The sequence below is a fragment of the Aethalodelphis obliquidens genome, unplaced genomic scaffold (assembly GCF_003676395.1).
Source record: "Aethalodelphis obliquidens isolate GAN/ISIS:26980383/991018 unplaced genomic scaffold, ASM367639v1 scaffold43, whole genome shotgun sequence".
Classification (NCBI taxonomy): domain Eukaryota; kingdom Metazoa; phylum Chordata; class Mammalia; order Artiodactyla; family Delphinidae; genus Aethalodelphis; species Aethalodelphis obliquidens.
Window position 1 is genome coordinate 12,787,414 of NW_020837987.1, and position 16,332 is coordinate 12,803,745.

Consider the following 16,332-nt stretch of genomic DNA (forward strand, 5'->3'; position numbering starts at 1 on the left):
TGATAATCTCTAGGTCCATCCATGTTGCTGCAAATGGCATCATTTCATTCTTTTTTATGGCTGAGTAATATTCTATTGTATATATGTACCACATCTTCTTCATCCATTGATCTGTCAATGGACATTTAGGTGGCTTCCATGTCTTGGCTATTGTAAATAGTGCTGTTATGAACATTGGGGTGCATGTGTCTTTTCTAATTAGAGTTCTCTGTGGATATATGCCCAGGAGTGGGATTGCCGGGTCATGTGGTAACCCTATTTTGAGTTTTTTAAAGGAACCTCCATATTGTTCTCCATAGTGGCTGCTACATTTTACTTTTTTTTTTTGGTACTGTCTTCAGAATCCTGGGTGTGTTACAGTCACAGCATATCTCCATTCAGACTGGCACATTACAAGTGTCCAGGGAGCCACACAGAGCTGGTGGTCCCTGAATCCAACGACCACATAGATATCGACTCCCTCCTTTTTTCAAGAGCTGGCTGGGTCCAGGGAACAGCCTCCAGCATCGGGCGCTGGGCTGGGATTTTGCCTAATTCCGATGGGAAACATAGCTGAATCCTGCTACTACAGTGTTCTCATGTCTGCCTTGGGGACAACTTTTATTTAAAGATGCTGTCTGAGCACCTAGAGTGACAGGTGCTCTGCAGGACTTCCAGAAGAGGTTGTGTGTGGTTTTTGATAGTAAATGTTGGTACCTGTGCAGACCCTCTAGCAGCAAGATCGTTGGGGGAAGACCTGAGCCCCAGCTACCTTCAGGTCTGATGCCCTCTGTAAAGATGCTGGCGATCCCTTCTACCTGGTCAGCCCACATCCTTCCTTCCACCCTCCTCCCAGCTGCTTGGGCCTCCTCCCTGGCGGGTTCCAGGCCGGCTGATTATCCTCTCTCTCAGTGTGATCCTTCCCTGCCTCCTCTGCAGACTTTCTTCCTCTGCCCTGAAATGTTGGCTTTCTAGAGTTCTCTTGAACAGGCTTCCTACTTTTGTGACTTCACCCAATACTTTCACAGTTCTCTCTCTCTCTTCAGGGTGTGGACTCCGTACCTACTTTGCCCAAAATGATCTCGGCATCTTCTCCCAAACCTCCCCCTCCCTTTGCATTCCCCAACCCAGGGGGTGTCCTACCGTCCATATAGTCACCCAAGCCTGCACTTGGGACCCATGCTGGACGCTACCCTCTTCCCACCCCATGCCTTTCATGGTCCAAGCCCTCCATTCCCTCCCACTTGGATCCCTGCTCCTTCTCCTGCCTGGTCTCCCAGCTGCTTGGTCTGTTTTTAAAAGACCACCTCTATCGCTATTCTACCTTCCTTCAGGGTGCAGCCTCCTCCAGGAAGTCCTCCCTGACTTCCCACACCTATGCTCTATCTCTGTTTCTGGCCATCCTCTGGCTTTCCTGGTTTGGGCAGTGGGCTGCAGGCAGTAAGGTCTTTCCTTCATGCTGATTTGGAAAGAAGATGCTTCCCAGAAGCTGGGTCCCACAGTGGTCTTCTAGAAACACTTGGAGGCCAACATGTGGGATCCAGGTATCTTCTTCAAGGCATCCTCAGCCTGGTGTTGATCAGTGCTGCCCAGGAGGGAAGTGGGTTGAAGGGCCAGGCGATTGGGAAATCTGGAGCCTGGGAAATCTGCTAGGTCAACAAGTTCTAAAGAGGAAGTGGTGGGGAAAGGACGGGAATGATGGGTTTGGCTGAGTTGGCGGTGTTCCTACCTCCGCACCACCGCCCTCAAGTTCCCTGTCACAGCCCCACCTGTTGCTCAGATCTGGCCCCCCAAGGCCTGGTGGGTCAGAGACTCCCGCCCTGCATCTGTGCCATGTGACCTTCCCAAGCACCCCATCTCCAACCTCCAGGATGGTATTACTCCAAATTCTTGTTGTCTGATAGGAATATAATGCAAACCACATGCATGATTTTACATTTTTCAGCAGACAAGCAAGAGACAAGCAAAGAGAAATAAAAAGAATCAGGTAAAATGAATTTTGGTGCTATATTTTATTGAACCAAATATATTTCAAGCACTGTCATTTCAATATGTGATTGGTATAAAAAGTTATTGAGAGATTTTGCATTCTTTTTTTTTTCATGCCAAGTCTTCAAAATCTGGTGTGTATCACAGCATCTTTCATCTCAGATCCAGCTCATTTTTTTCTACTGGTTCTTATGCAATATATTCTTTTAACTCTCTAATTATAATTTATTAATTATAATAAATCTTTTTTCTTTACCTCTTTGCACTATTTCTGTTTTCACACAGTTTTTTGGTTGTCTTGTTTATTTTCATCTCTGGTTTCAACTTAACATTTTTCTTCCTGTGTCTGCTTATCTTTTTTTTTTTAATTTAATTTAATTAATTTTTTTATACATCAGGTTCTTATTAGTTATCCATTTTATACATATTAGTGTATACATGTCAATCCCAATCTCCCAATTCATCCCACCCCCACCCCTGTCACTTTCCCCGCTTGGTGTCCATACGTTTGTTCTCTACGTCTGTGTCTCAATTTCTGCCCTGCAAACCAGTTCATCTCTACCATTTTTCTAGGTTCCACACATACGCGTTAATATACAATATTTGTTTTTCTATTTCTGGCTTACTTCACTCTGTATGATAGTCTCTAGATCCATCCACGTATCTACAAATGACCCAATTTCTTTCCTTTTTATGGCTGAGTAATATTCCATTGTATATATGTGCCACATCTTCTTTATCCATTTGTCTGTCGACGGGCATTTAGGTTGCTTCCATGACCTGGCTATTGTAAATAGTGCTGCAATGAACGTTGGGGTGCATGTGTCTTTTCGAATTATGGTTTTCTCTGGGTACGTGCCCAGTAGTGGGATTGCTGGGTCATATGGTAGTTCTATTTTTAGTTTTTTAGGAACCTCCATACTGTTCTCCATAGTGACTGTATCCATTTACATTCCCACCAACAGTGCAAGAGGGTTCCCTTTTCTCCACACCCTCTCCAGCATTTGGTGCTTGTAGATTTTCTGATGATGCCCATTCTAGCTGGTGTGAGGTGATACCTCATTGTAGTTGTGATTTGCATTTCTCTAATAATTAGTGATGTTGAGCAGCTTTTCATGTGCTTCTTGGCCATCTGTATGTCTTCTTTGGAGAAATGTCTATTTAGGTCTTCTGCCCATTTTTTGATTGGGTTGTTTGTTTTTTTAGTGTTGAGCTGCATGAGCGATCCAGCTCATTCTAAATGCTCAGTAGCCTCATGTGGCCAGTGGCTACCATATTGGACAGCTCAGGGCTAGAATATCTTGATTAACGTGCAGATCATCTACAAAATTGTAACATCTAACAGCTGGAGTTTTATTTATTTATTTATTTATTTATTTATTTATTGCAGTATGCGGGCCTCTCACTGTTGTGGCCTCTCCCGTTGCGGAGCACAGGCTCCGGACGTGCAGGCTCAGCGGCCATGGCTCACGGGCCCAGCGGCTCCGCGGCATGTGGGATCTTCCCAGACCGGGGCACGAACCCGTGTCCCCTGCATTGGCAGGCAGACTCTCAACCACTGTGCCACCAGGGAAGCCCTTATTATACTTCTAACACTCGAAGATTCTGGTGTGACATTCTAGAATCCTGTGATTCAAATAGTCTGTGGCTAATGTTGTAGGATCCCTTGGGTCAAATCACCTATGATTCCAACTTTCTGAAAGTCTGTGATGCCAACAATTCAGCCTTCAGAGTCTTTGAACTAGATCAGGCGTTAGCAAACTCCAGCCTGCGGGCCAAATCCAGCCCACTGCTTGTTTTTGTGAATAAAGTTTTATTGGAACACAGCCATGCCATTCAATCTGTGGCCGCTTTCATTCTAGCAGAGAGATGAATGACCTCTTGACCAGTAAAAACTAAAACATTTACTCTCAGTTCTCTCACCAAAAAAGTTTACTCTTGATCTAGATATTCAAAGATTCTAAGATGGATAGTGATTTTACAGATGCTAATTTGTTGTACTTTGTACTTTACACAAGTTACAGGCACTCTTTTTTATGCATCAGATATCACGTAATAGTATGTATTGTTCAAAAGAGACTGGTTTCCCCATCTTGGCCACTCACTCTCTGGGCTTCTAGAATTCCATTAGGCTGCACTCCATGAAATTACCAGGCTTCATCCTGTTTTAGGGTGAGGGGGTATAACAGTTTATTTATTACTTAAAAAAACTTGTAAGATACACATAACATAAAACTCACCATTAGTAGCATTTAGTATATCCACAATGTTGTGCAACTGTCACCACTATGTAACTAGTTCCAGAATATTTTCATCACCCCAAAAGAAAGACCCCATTCCCATTAAGCAGTTACTTTCCATTCACATCCTCCCTTCCCCTCAGGCCCTGGCCACCATTAATCTGTTTTCTGTTGCCACGATTTGCCAGACTTCAACCTATTTTGACTCACAAAACTGGCAATTTCATATGGGTCAATTTAATAACCTTCTAAGGATGTCCTCATTGTAAGTTTCTCCATTGTTGAGGGGCTGGTACTCAGTATCTCTCAGGGTATCTGTAAAACGAATCCCACTCCCCAAAAAGCCCCTCACTTGTTATAACAGCTGTGTCCCTGTCCCCATTCACAGCATCCCTCAGATCCCCAGGTAAGATCCCCCAGCTCCAGAGACACCAGAAAGCCTTAGCTTCCCAGAATCTGAGAAACATATGCCCGAGACTCAGTGACCGAGGAGTTTAAGATCAAGTGATCTGAGAAACACATCCCTGTAAACTCAAGATCAGAGAAGGTCTGGGACTTCCCTGGCAGTCCAGTGGTTAAGACTTCGCCTTCCAATGCAGGGGGTGCAGATTCGATCCCTGGACGGGGAGCTAAGATCCCACATGGCTTGCAGCCAAAAAACCAAAACATAAAACAGAAGCAATATTGAAACAAATTCTATAAAGACTTTAAAAATGGTCCAGATCAAAAAGATCAGAGAAAGTTTGAGCTGATAAAAGACAGTGCTTCACTCAACACCCCCCACCCCCGCCAATGCCTCCCCACCCAATGCTTCTCCCATGTTAGTTTCTCTTTCTGACCAGGATGGGTTCCCACAGGGGCCTGGGGCTGGTGGGATGTGGGGATGAGGAGGCCCCCCCACCCCGAGAACATGGTGGAAGGGGGTGGTCTGGGGCCAGTCTCAGCCAAGACTGGGTCACGCAGAGACACCCCAGCCCACGCTGCGAGTTCTAGTCTCTTGGCACAAAAATAACTTCCTTTACCAACATGAGTTTATTCTCCAAACAACAACAAAAGAAATGATAAATAGGGCTTCCATGGTGGCCCAGTGTTTAAGAATCCTCCTGCCAATGCAGGGGATGCAGGTTCGAGCCCTGGTCCAGGAACATACCACATGCTGCGGAGCAGCTAAGCCTGTGTGCCACAACTACTGAGCCTGCGCTCTAGAGCCCGTGAGCCACAACTACTGAAGCCCGCGTGCCACAACTAGTGAAGCCCGCGTGCCTAGAGCCCGTGCTCTGCAGCAAGAGAAGCCACCACAACGAGAAGCCCACGCACCACAATGAAGAGTAGCTCCCGCTCGCCGCAACTAGAGAAAAGCCCACGCACAGCAACAAAGACCCAACGAAGGCAAAAATAAATAAATAAAATTAAAAAAATAAAAGAAATGTATAAATGTGCCCCCTCAACCTCTAAAGCATACACACACAGTGGCGCAAACACCGAAAACTGCTGAATAAAGGGTTCCGAAGTTGGAATAAATAGGGCCACTTCCTCTTGCTAAGTCTGTCTTCCTAAAATGTAAGTTTAAAAAAATTGATAGCATATGCTTTTTATTACTGCTAATTTAACAAACATGTACACAGCATCTCCTGTGTGCCAGGCGCTGTTGTGTGTATTTTACTTTATTATTATTATTTTTAAAGGTGATTTCCTTCTTTTTTTAAAATTTATTTTATTTTATTTATTTTTATTTTTGGCTGCGTTGGATCTTCGTTGCTGCGCGCGGGCTTTCTTTAGTTGCGGTGAGTGGGGGCTACTCTTGGTTGCAGTGTGCGGGTTTCTCATTGCGGTGGCTTCTCTTGTTGTGGAGCACGGGCTCCAGGCGAGTGGGCTTCAGTAGTTGTGGCACACAGGCTCAGTAGTTGTGGCGCATGGGCTTAGTTACTCTGCAGCATGTGGGATCTTCCGGACCAGGGCTCGAACCCGCGTCCCCTGCATTGGCAGGCGGATTCTTAACCACTGCGCCACCAGGGAAGCCCTGTTGTGTGTATTTTAAATCTCTATCCATTTAATGCCCGTAAGCTAAAACGTCCATTTCACAGATGAGGAAGTTGAGGCTCAGAAGGGTTGAGGCCCAGAAACTCACCAGTGGGAAACCTGGAATATGTATCTTATCTCTGTGGCTCTCAAATCCATGTTCTCAGCCTCCGTGCTATGCTTGGAAGGAGGTTAGGAACCACTATGCTCAAAATCTTCACATTTTATTTATTATTATTATTTAAAAAATTTTTGGCCGCACCGCGCAGCTTGCAGGATCTTAGTTCCCTGACCCGGGATCGAACCCATGCCCTCAGCAGTGAAAGCGCAGAGTCCTAACCACTGGACCACCAGAGAATTCCCCAAATCTTCCCATTTTAAAGAGGGAAAACAGAGGCTCCACAGAATGGATAGGACTTGTTTGTGTTTTGTCTGCCTCTGAAGCCTTAGGCCCTGTGCTGGGCACGCTTGGCCTTTTGGTGGAGGCTGTGACTCTGAGCTGTCTCTCTCAGAACATGTGAGGTGGGAGGAATATTGATCTGTCTTCAGGGCTCTGCAGAGGGCAGAAGGGAGGGGCTGGGTGCACAGTTGGAGTCTGGGGCGGGGATGGGGGTAGCAGACAGTGGGGACTTGGTGAGGAAGACCTCAGAGGGCCCTGGAGGGACAGTGAGTCTAGGCCAAGACCCCCAGGCCTTGAAGGTCACACCACATTGTAGATCTGGCTTCCAGGAAGCTGGTGACATTGAGATTGTTGTTGTTGACACTGGGTCAACCCTCCACCCACCCGAGCCCGCTCCAGTCTTGCCTGCTGCCCAGTAATTTTGGGATGTGTGAGTCATGGGAAGAATCCAGGACAAACACACCCTGGGAGTAGAAAAAGGCCATTCCTGTTTTTTGTTGCTTAAGAGAATTGGCTGGGACCTGTGAGGTGACGGTGCCCAGTGGAGTCCCCTAGGAGCCCTGGCAAACGGGACCAGCTTGCAGGAATCCACTTACTGCCAGACTCGGGGGAGAGACTGCAGACTTCCCAGGTCCTGCTGTGGGCCTGGATCGTGCTCCCAAGTGGTGTTTGGCCAAACTGGGGACCATTCCTCAAGAGATGGTAAGGATGGAGGGAAGGAGGGAGGGAATGATGGCGTATGCGGGGGTCATTTCTCAATCCTGGCCTTTTATTTTTATTTAAAAAATTTTTTTCATTTATTCATTTTTAATCCTGGCCTTTTAGACTCATTATTTTAGAATCTGGGAATCAGAACTAGAATTTCAGGAGTGGAATCTTATTGCCATCACACTGGAATCCACACCAGAATCCCAGACTCTTGGAATTTACTTGGGCAGTACAACAGGAAAAGCCTTTGTCAAATGGTCCCGTCCATGGCCACACTCAGGTGTGTAGGAAAACAGCCCTTCCCAAACCTGCAGCTTCTGGGGAATCCACCAAACATGCCCTTTGACTCAGCGATTCCCCTTCTTAAGAAAGATCCTTTAACTTCATTTTCACATAGAACACACACACAGAAAAGTATGCACATGAGACTTGAGCAGTTCTGCGTATCTCCACAAGCTGAGGACACCCAGGGAACCAGCATCCCGGTTAAAAATAGCCCGAGCCCAGCCCCAGAGTTCCCTCCGCCTGCCCTCACTCCCCATCCCCATCGAATTCTTTTGCCCATTTTTGAACTTGAGGAGAAAGGGATCATTCAGTAAATTCTCCTGTGCGTTTGCCTTTCTGTCCTCAACATCATATTTGTGAAGTCCATCCGCATTCTCGCGTGTGGTTTGTTCATTCTCGCTGTTATAGAATATTCCGCGATATGTTTATTCATTTTCCTGTGAGTGAATATTTGGATGGTGTCCCATCTTGGGTCACTGGGAACATTTTGGTGCATGTTTTTTGGTGAGCATATGCATGCTTCTCTGGGAAGGGGAAAGTTTTCATATATTTGGCTTTAGTAGATGCTCCCCACGGTTTTCCAGGGCAGAAGTTCCAGCCAGACTGGCTGATACACAAACACACGTGTGCTAAGAGCATGCACAAGGGCCCTTGTGATCGCAAGGAACTGAAAGAAATCTAAGTGACCCCTTTGCTTCTCTGTGCCTCAGTCTCCCTCTTCATTCTTTTTTTTTTTTTTTTTTTTTTGCGGTACGCGGGCCTCTCACTGTTGTGGCCTCTCCCGTTGCGGAGCACAGGCTCCGGACGCGCAGGCTCAGCGGCCATGGCCCACGGGCCCAGCCGCTCCGTGGCATGTGGGATCTTCCCGGACCGGGGCACGAACCCGTGTCACCTGCATCGGCAGGCGAACTCTCAACCACTGTGCCACCAGGGAAGCCCCTAATGACAATATCTTTATTGTTAATTTTCTGGCTGTAAAATGAATGCATTGTTTAAAAATATTAGAAGTTTAGTTACGTACTTTTCTCACAAAATAGTATTTCGTGAATGTATTTTCATGTTAATACATACATCATTACATACTGCGTTAAAAATAAAAATAAAATGATGGTATTTTTTAGCTTCTTCCATTAAAGGCAAAGCTAACTCGTTTTTTCTTCCTTTCTTCCTTCCTTCCTCCCTCCCTCCCTCCCTTTCCTTCTTTTTTCTGTTGAAATGTAGTTAACTTACAATGTCGTTTTAGTTTCAAGTGTACAGCAAAGTGAGTCAGTTATACATACATATATATATATTCTTTTCAGATTCTCCCTCTTCATTCTTTTACTCAACAAATAAATATCAACTAAGCACCTGCTGTGTGCCACATGCTACTCCAGGTGCCGGGGACACAGCAGAGCCCGAAGCAGGGAACAGGTGACGCTCTGGAAAATGAGCATAATAATTGTACTTACCTTATAGGGTTGTTCTAAGGGGAATGCCTGGTACATGATAGAAGCTTGATAAATGTCATCTATTATTTGAATGCTTATAAAATAATAATCATGGTAAGTGTTTTATCTATAGACGTACATATAGAAATATAATTTATTTGGTGTATAAAATAAGAAGAAGATAATAATGCTACCCATGATGATACTTAAATGTCCTTTAGTCTAAGGCTAGTTAATAAGCACAAAACGCCCAGCCCGTGGATTGATTTTGAAGTTACTGTGAAGAAAGGAGTCGGGGTGTCTGGATAGGGAAACAGATCTAAGACATTAAATTGAAAAGATTAAGAGACGGCACAGGGGGTGTTGAACTTTCCCCGACTGAGGTGCTTACACACAAAAAACTCAGATTTGAACCGGATAGAGCTGGAAAGGGCGGGGTCTCAGGGTGGAGGGAGAGGGTGTGTGTGTCTCTGTACCGGTGGCTAACACATGTCTAATGCTCACAATGGACTGGGCGCCGTGCTCAGCTCTTCACGCCTTTTAACTTGAATTCTCGTAACACCCTCCAAGGTGAGTATATTATTCTCATTTTGCAAATGAGGAAGCTGAGGCACAGAGAGGTTCAGTGGCTTGCCCAAGGCCACACAGCTGATGAGGGTTTGAATTTTTAAAACCTGCACACGTTTTACTTTAGTGATGAAAATAATATGAAAGCGGAGTGCCAAATTCCAAACACACACACACACACACAAACACACAATGACTTGGCCCCTTATCATCTGCTTGGCAGGGAGGAGTGCCCCAACTTCCTCTCTGCCCTTCCTGTTGCATCAACTCCAGCTGGCACTCTGGGCAGCGCAAGTCAGCCCCAAAGAATCAGCAGAGAGCTGCAGGGTCAGGTTACTATGACATCATGGGGACATCACATGGACCGGTCTACCATCTACCAAGTCCTTACTCTGTGCTACGTACTTTATACATATTAACTCTTCAAGGCCTCCCCAAACTGGTGAGGTAGGCTCACCTCCGTAACTCACTTCTCAGATGAGGAAATCTCGAGAGAGAAAGCCAACCGAAACTGCTCACCCAGAGTCACAGAGCCCAGTTCTGCTTAGGGTCACTGGCTGTCCTGCCTTCCGACTCTCCCAAACCTCAGATTTTTGGATGGTGATGTTCTAGGGCCCAGAGCTCCAGAGTGGGACTAACACAGCTTGAAACTCAGGTCTGTTACTTGCTTAGCTGAGTCATCCTCGGTAAGTTCCTTAATTTCTCTGTGCCTCAGTTTTCTCATCTGCAGAATGGGTATAGCAATGGTAGGAAAATTAGAGGTTTGTAATAAGGACTAAACGATATAACATTTAAAGGGGCTTGGAGCAAGGCCTGGCACATAACACAAAGTCTCAATAGATGGTGGCTTATAGTAATAATAACAATAATAATAATAATAATAATAACAGTAGTAATAGTTATGATTATCATTCCTATGATAGACAATGTCACTTCTCTGCCCAGCACCCTCCCATGGCTCCCATCTCACGCAGAATAAAAGATACAGAACTTACAATACCTATGTGGCCGCTGATATCTCTGTTTTTACCTCCCATCTACTCCACACTGGTGCCCTTGCTCTTCCTCGAGCATGACCATCATGTGCCCACCTCAGGGCTTTTGCACTGGCTGTTCCCTCTGCCTGGAACTCTCTTCCCCCAGATCCCCACACAGCTCCCTCCCTCACCTCTTTTATGGCTTTGCTCAAATATCACCTTCTCAGAGAGGCCCTCCCTGACCCCTCATTTAAAATTCCAACATAGGAAATTAAAAATTCCCTGTGTGACTTTTTTTTTTCTTTTTGCCGTAGCACTGATCACCTTCTAAAATACTGTGTATTTTGCTTATTTATTCCTGGACTGTCTGACTCCTCCCACCAAGATGTCAGCTCCAAAGGGAGAGAGGTTTTTGTCTGTCTTGGCCCCCGCTGTGCTTCTAGTGCCTGGACCAGCAACTGTGCTGGAAGGATGGCTGGATGAATGAATAAATGAATTATAGAAATGTCAAAATTTTATTCCTCTTGTTTTCCTAACACAGTCATTACTTTTAAAAATTGCTCTAGCAGGATTCTAGAAATGTTCTGTTCCCCCCTCTGGGTGCCAGTGACACAGATGTGTTGGGGTGCAACTCAGTGGGTGTACCTGCAGATGTGTACGCTTTGCCATCTGCATGTTTTAAAATGATCTAGTTTACATTAAAAAGAACAAAGATGACAACATTGCTTCAGAGGTACATTTTTGTTGCATCAAGATTCGAAAATCCAGATGAAGAAGAACCAAGACAAACACTTTTGCTGTGAAGATATATTAACCTTTTCCCATCCTGATGGATATTCAGATTCCAATAGTTTAGATTCTAGAATTCCAGGTTACTAACGGGCTAGTGTTCTACCATTTTGATGCTCTAGAACTTCACTGTCCAATAAGGTAGCCACTAGCCACATGTAGCTATTTAAATAGATTAAAATTAAATAAGGTTGAAAATTCAGTTTCTCAGTCACACGGGCTGCCACTTCAATACTCGGTAGCCACACGTGGCTGACGGTTACTGCACTGGTCAGTAGATACAGAATGTTGTAATATTTTAGAATTCCAAGATGCTAGTAAGCTGATATTCTAGAATTCCAAGATGCTAATAAGCTGATGCTAAGAAGTTGGGGTTCGAACACTGGAATATTTTAGAATTCCAAGATTCTAACGCGCTGGAGTTCTAAGGTTGTTCTATTCTGGTTTCCAAGATGCTCATGGGCTGGGACCCCAGCCCAAGTCCCAGCCCATGAGCATCTTGGAATTCCAAGGATCTAGGATCCAGGATCGAGATGCTAGGATCCTAGCATCTGGGATTCCAAGGGCCTGAGAGTTCTTATCTCTGAGGTTTCATGCCATTTCTCGCCTGTCCAGGTGTCTGGGGTTTGGATGGAGAACTCTTCTCTCGGCTACGAGTATGGGGATTACGGCGAGATTCCAGATCTCCCTGTGGACTGTGTTGATGACACCTGCGTCTCCATCGAACCCCTCCACGTGGCCCCACTCCTGCTGTATGCTGCCGTCTTCCTGGTGGGGTTGCCAGGCAATGCCATGGTGGCCTGGGTGACCTGGAAAGAGGCCCGCCAGAGGGTCGGTGCCACCTGGTTCCTCCACCTGGCCGTGGCGGACCTACTCTGCTGCTTGTCTCTCCCCATCCTAGCGGTGTCCGTCGCCCACGGGGGCCGTTGGCTGTATGGGGCCGTGGGCTGCCGGGCCCTGCCCGCCGTCATCCTGCTGTCCATGTACGCCAGCGTCCTCCTCCTGGCCACTCTAAGCGCTGACCTTTGCCTGCTGGCCTTCGGGCCCAGCTGGTGGGGTGCAGCTGGGAGGGCATGCAGGGTGCATGTAGCCTGTGGGGCATCCTGGACACTGGCCTTGCTGCTCACTGTGCCCTCAGCCATCTACCGCCGGCTGCGTCAGGAGTATTTCCCACACCGGCTGGAGTGTGTAGTGGACTATGGTGGCTCGACCGTGGCCGAGAACTCAGTGACCGCCACCCGGTTTATTTTCGGCTTCCTGGGGCCGCTGGTGGTCGTGGCCGGCTGCCATGGTGCCCTCCTGTGCTGTACTGCCCGACGCCGCTGGCCACTGGGCATGGCCGTTGTGGTAGGGTTTTTTGTCTGCTGGTCCCCCTACCACACACTGGAGCTGGTACTCACCTTGGCTGCCCCACACTCTGTGCTCTTGGCCCGGGCCCTGCGGGCTGAACCCTTGGTCGTGGGCCTGGCCCTTGCTCACAGCTGTCTCAATCCCATGCTTTTCCTGTATTTCGGGCGGTCTCAACTCCGAAAGTCTCTGCCAGCATCATGTCGTTGGGCCCTGAAGGAGTCACAGAGCCATGATGAAAGTGTGGTCAGCAAGAAATCCACTGGCCGAGACCTGGTCTCAGAGGTGGAAGTGTAAGCTAGAGGGAAATTGGTTTGTATCCTCCTCTTCCACTTTACAAGACTGGCTTCAGGCATAGCTGGATCCAGGGGCTTAATGATATTGTCATTTATCCCTTGATTCATTCAACAAATATTCATTATGCCCCCTGCCATGTGCAGTGCAGATATAGGACATTTCCATCATTGCAGGAAATTCCATGGGACAGGGCTGCTCTAGCATCTCACCTGCTCAGATCTTTTAAATCACATAGCAGTAACACCTTCATGTAGAGTCACTACTCCAGGATAGCACTTTACACATAGTTTCTACTTTAAGGTAATTCTTACAACACCCAGGCAGGAAGGGGGAGATGCCTCTTTTCATAAGCTGAGGCCCAGGGAGAAGAGGTCATTTGCCCAAGATCACACGGCAAGGAAGTTATAGAGTTGAGATTTGACCCCATGTTTACTTGACTCCAGTGCCCATGCTCTTGATCACCAAACTTTTCCTTCATTGCCTTGTTCAAATAATACTTCCTCCAGGAAGCTCTCCCTGATTCATTCCCCTCCCAGGGAGGAAGTAGTGTTCTGTTCTCCAAGTTTCTGGAACAAAAATTCCCAGCTAAACTGTAAATTTCCTAAGGACAACATCTGGGCCAATTTAATTTCTGTCTCTCCTCCACCCATCCCAAGCCTTAAAAAGAGACAAACTGTATTTGTCTACACCTTGTTTTTTTCCAACTAGATTGTGAGCTCTCCACTGGTGGGGATCTCTTTCTTTCTTTTTCTGCCCATTTTAATTTTTTAATTTTTATTTTTTTGTGGGGGGGGATCTCTTTCTTGCTATCTTTTTTTTTCTTTATCTGATACAGAGACACTTAGTAAGTCCTCAACAAGACATATTTTATTTTTTGATATTTTATTCAGAACTCTCACGCGTGAATTATTACGACCAAGACTGCCTTGTAGAATGAATTATGTCCTGTGACAATTTATATAACTTCATGAAAAGTTGGGAGAAATTCTGCTGTTAATCCATTAAGGCCAGGTGCCATTTAGGAGAGTTCTTCTTTGATACATTTACAAAGAGTCTTTTCTGTTTTTTGAAATTTATTTTCCTTTCTTATTGCATCAGCCTTATTTTTTGTTAAGAAGAATCAATTTCATGAAAGCTTTCAGATGTATTTCTGTGGAATTTTCCATGGAACTCCCTTAATCATTCAAAATAATCCCGTGGGCTTCCCTGGTGGCACAGTGGTTAAGAATCTGCCTGCCAGTGCAGGAGACATGGGTTTGAGCCCTGGTCCGGGAAGATCCCACATGCCGCGGAGCAACTAAGCCTGTGTGCCACAACTACTGAGCCTGTGCTCTAGAGCCCACAAGCCACAACTACTGAGTCCGTGTGCCACAGCTACTGAAGCCCGTGTGCCTAGGGCCCATGCTCTGCAACAAGAGAAGCCACCGCAATGAGAAGCCTGTGCACCACAGTGAAGAGTAGCCCCCACTCGCCCCAACTAGAGAAAAGCGTGCGTGCAGCCACGAAGACCCAACACGGCCAAAAATAAATAAATAAATTTATTTAAAAAAAGAAAAATCCTGCTTTTTGTTTGTTGTAACTTCTCCCTTTTGTTCTCAAGTTTGTTCCTTTGTTTTTGTTTATTGTTAGCATGGATATATCGAGTTCCTTAGGTTTCCAAAGAACCAAATCTTAGTAGTTTTTCCAAGAACTAGTTTCAAGTTTGCTACTCAATCTCAGTGTTGGTAGTTTGTGATTTTCTTCCTGATTTCATATTTGTTGTTTACTTCTTCCCATTTTCCTTTTTTTAAAAAAAATTGTAGTTCTCTTTTGTACATTTTAAGCAGATGTTAGTCAATTTCTTCCTCTTCTTCTTTTGATAATGACACAAGAATTGGCCTACGTTCAAACTGTTTCCCAAGGGTTTGATAGTTACATGCAACTTCCCACTTGACATCCCAACTCAATGTACAGTAAATAACTCAATATGCTCGCAATGGAACTCTGGATTTTCTCTCTCGGCCATCCTCCTGCATCTTCCCCATCTCGGTTGATGGCAACTCTGTATTTCCAGGAGCTCAGGCCAAGAACTTTGGGGTCATCCTTGCCGTCTCTCTCTCACATTCCATGGCCAATCTGGCAGCCAATCCTGCAGATTCTATCTTAAAATATCCATCTTCTCTGCTAACGTCCTGGTCCAGCCACCTATTGCTTCCTCTCTGGTCCCCTTTTCTCATCTTGATTCCCTATAGTCTGTTCCCCACATGGGAGCCAGAGGATTCTGTTAAAATCTAAGTCATATGGAACTCTGCCCATGGAGTCCATCTCACTCAGATTGGAAGCCAAAGTCCTCACTTTGGTGTGTATGATCTATCCTCTTCCTCTCTCCCTACTATTCCCTGATCCTTCATCCAGTCACACAAACCTGCTTGCTGGCCCTTGAACCCTCCAAGTTTGTGGTCATCTCAGTCTTGGCCTCTGGGGCTTCCTCTACCTAGAACGTCCCCGCCCAGGGATCCCCATGGCTTGCAGCCCCACTATTTTCAGCTCTCTGCTCAAATGCTACTTTCTGGGAGATGTCTTCTCTGACTGTCACTGGGCCAAAGAGCATCACTCCTTGCCCCTTCCCTGCTTTGTTTTTCTCCATAGAGGATGCAGTTCTTCTTGACAGTCTATTTATTTTAATCTATGTTTCTGTCTCCCCCACCAAACTATGAGCTCCTTTGTTTTGTTCATTTCTGTATCCTCAGTGCCTATAACTGATTCCAGAAATGAAGGCTGTACCTCCTTAACTGCAAAGTTATCCAAAGGTACGAGGAGAATGACAGGAAGGATATAAAAATAAAAATGAAAGATCTAACATTTGTGAAGTGCCTATATGTACAGTAGTGAAAAAAGTTTATGTACCTTATGTATACTTTTGCATTTATTTTTCCCAACAACCTTGAAAAGTAGGTATTATCCTCGTGTTATAAATAGGGAAACAGGCTCAGGGCTGCAATGACTGGCCCATCTAGGACCAAAGAGGACTGACTTTTCTCGTTCATTTAGTCATTCATTCAACAAACACTTAACGACTATCTAATACCTGTGGTCGTCGCTGGAAAACATAGGACGTCTAAGACAGAAAGCTGGGAAGTTGAGTTGTATTATTCTTTAGTGAGTTGATAGGGTGAATTATACATTGATAGAATTATGTATTAATAATTATGAATCATAATAAATAAATAACGGGACCGTTTTAATAGTGTCTGGGCTCCGGCCAGCTTCCTAGTTCGGCTAAAACCCCAGCGTCCGGGCGATGCCCAGATGCAAGTTCTAGCGCA

General features: G+C 45.7%; 1 protein-coding gene across 2 annotated transcripts; it reads left to right on the forward strand.

The window, feature by feature from the left end:
- Positions 1 to 6,932: 6,932 nt before the first annotated feature.
- On the forward strand, positions 6,933 to 14,207 carry C5AR2 (complement C5a receptor 2). Of its 2 annotated transcripts, none has more exons than XM_027079998.1 (2): positions 6,933 to 7,329; positions 11,999 to 14,207. In XM_027079998.1, exons 1-2 carry the CDS (start codon positions 7,327 to 7,329, stop codon positions 13,025 to 13,027), a joined length of 1,032 nt encoding a protein of 343 aa, XP_026935799.1. In that variant the 5' UTR covers positions 6,933 to 7,326; the 3' UTR covers positions 13,028 to 14,207. The 2 variants fall into 2 exon arrangements, with proteins under 2 accessions (XP_026935799.1, XP_026935800.1); XM_027079999.1 differs by lacking the exon at positions 6,933 to 7,329 and adding an exon at positions 9,597 to 10,303.
- The last annotated feature ends 2,125 nt before the right edge of the window (positions 14,208 to 16,332 follow it).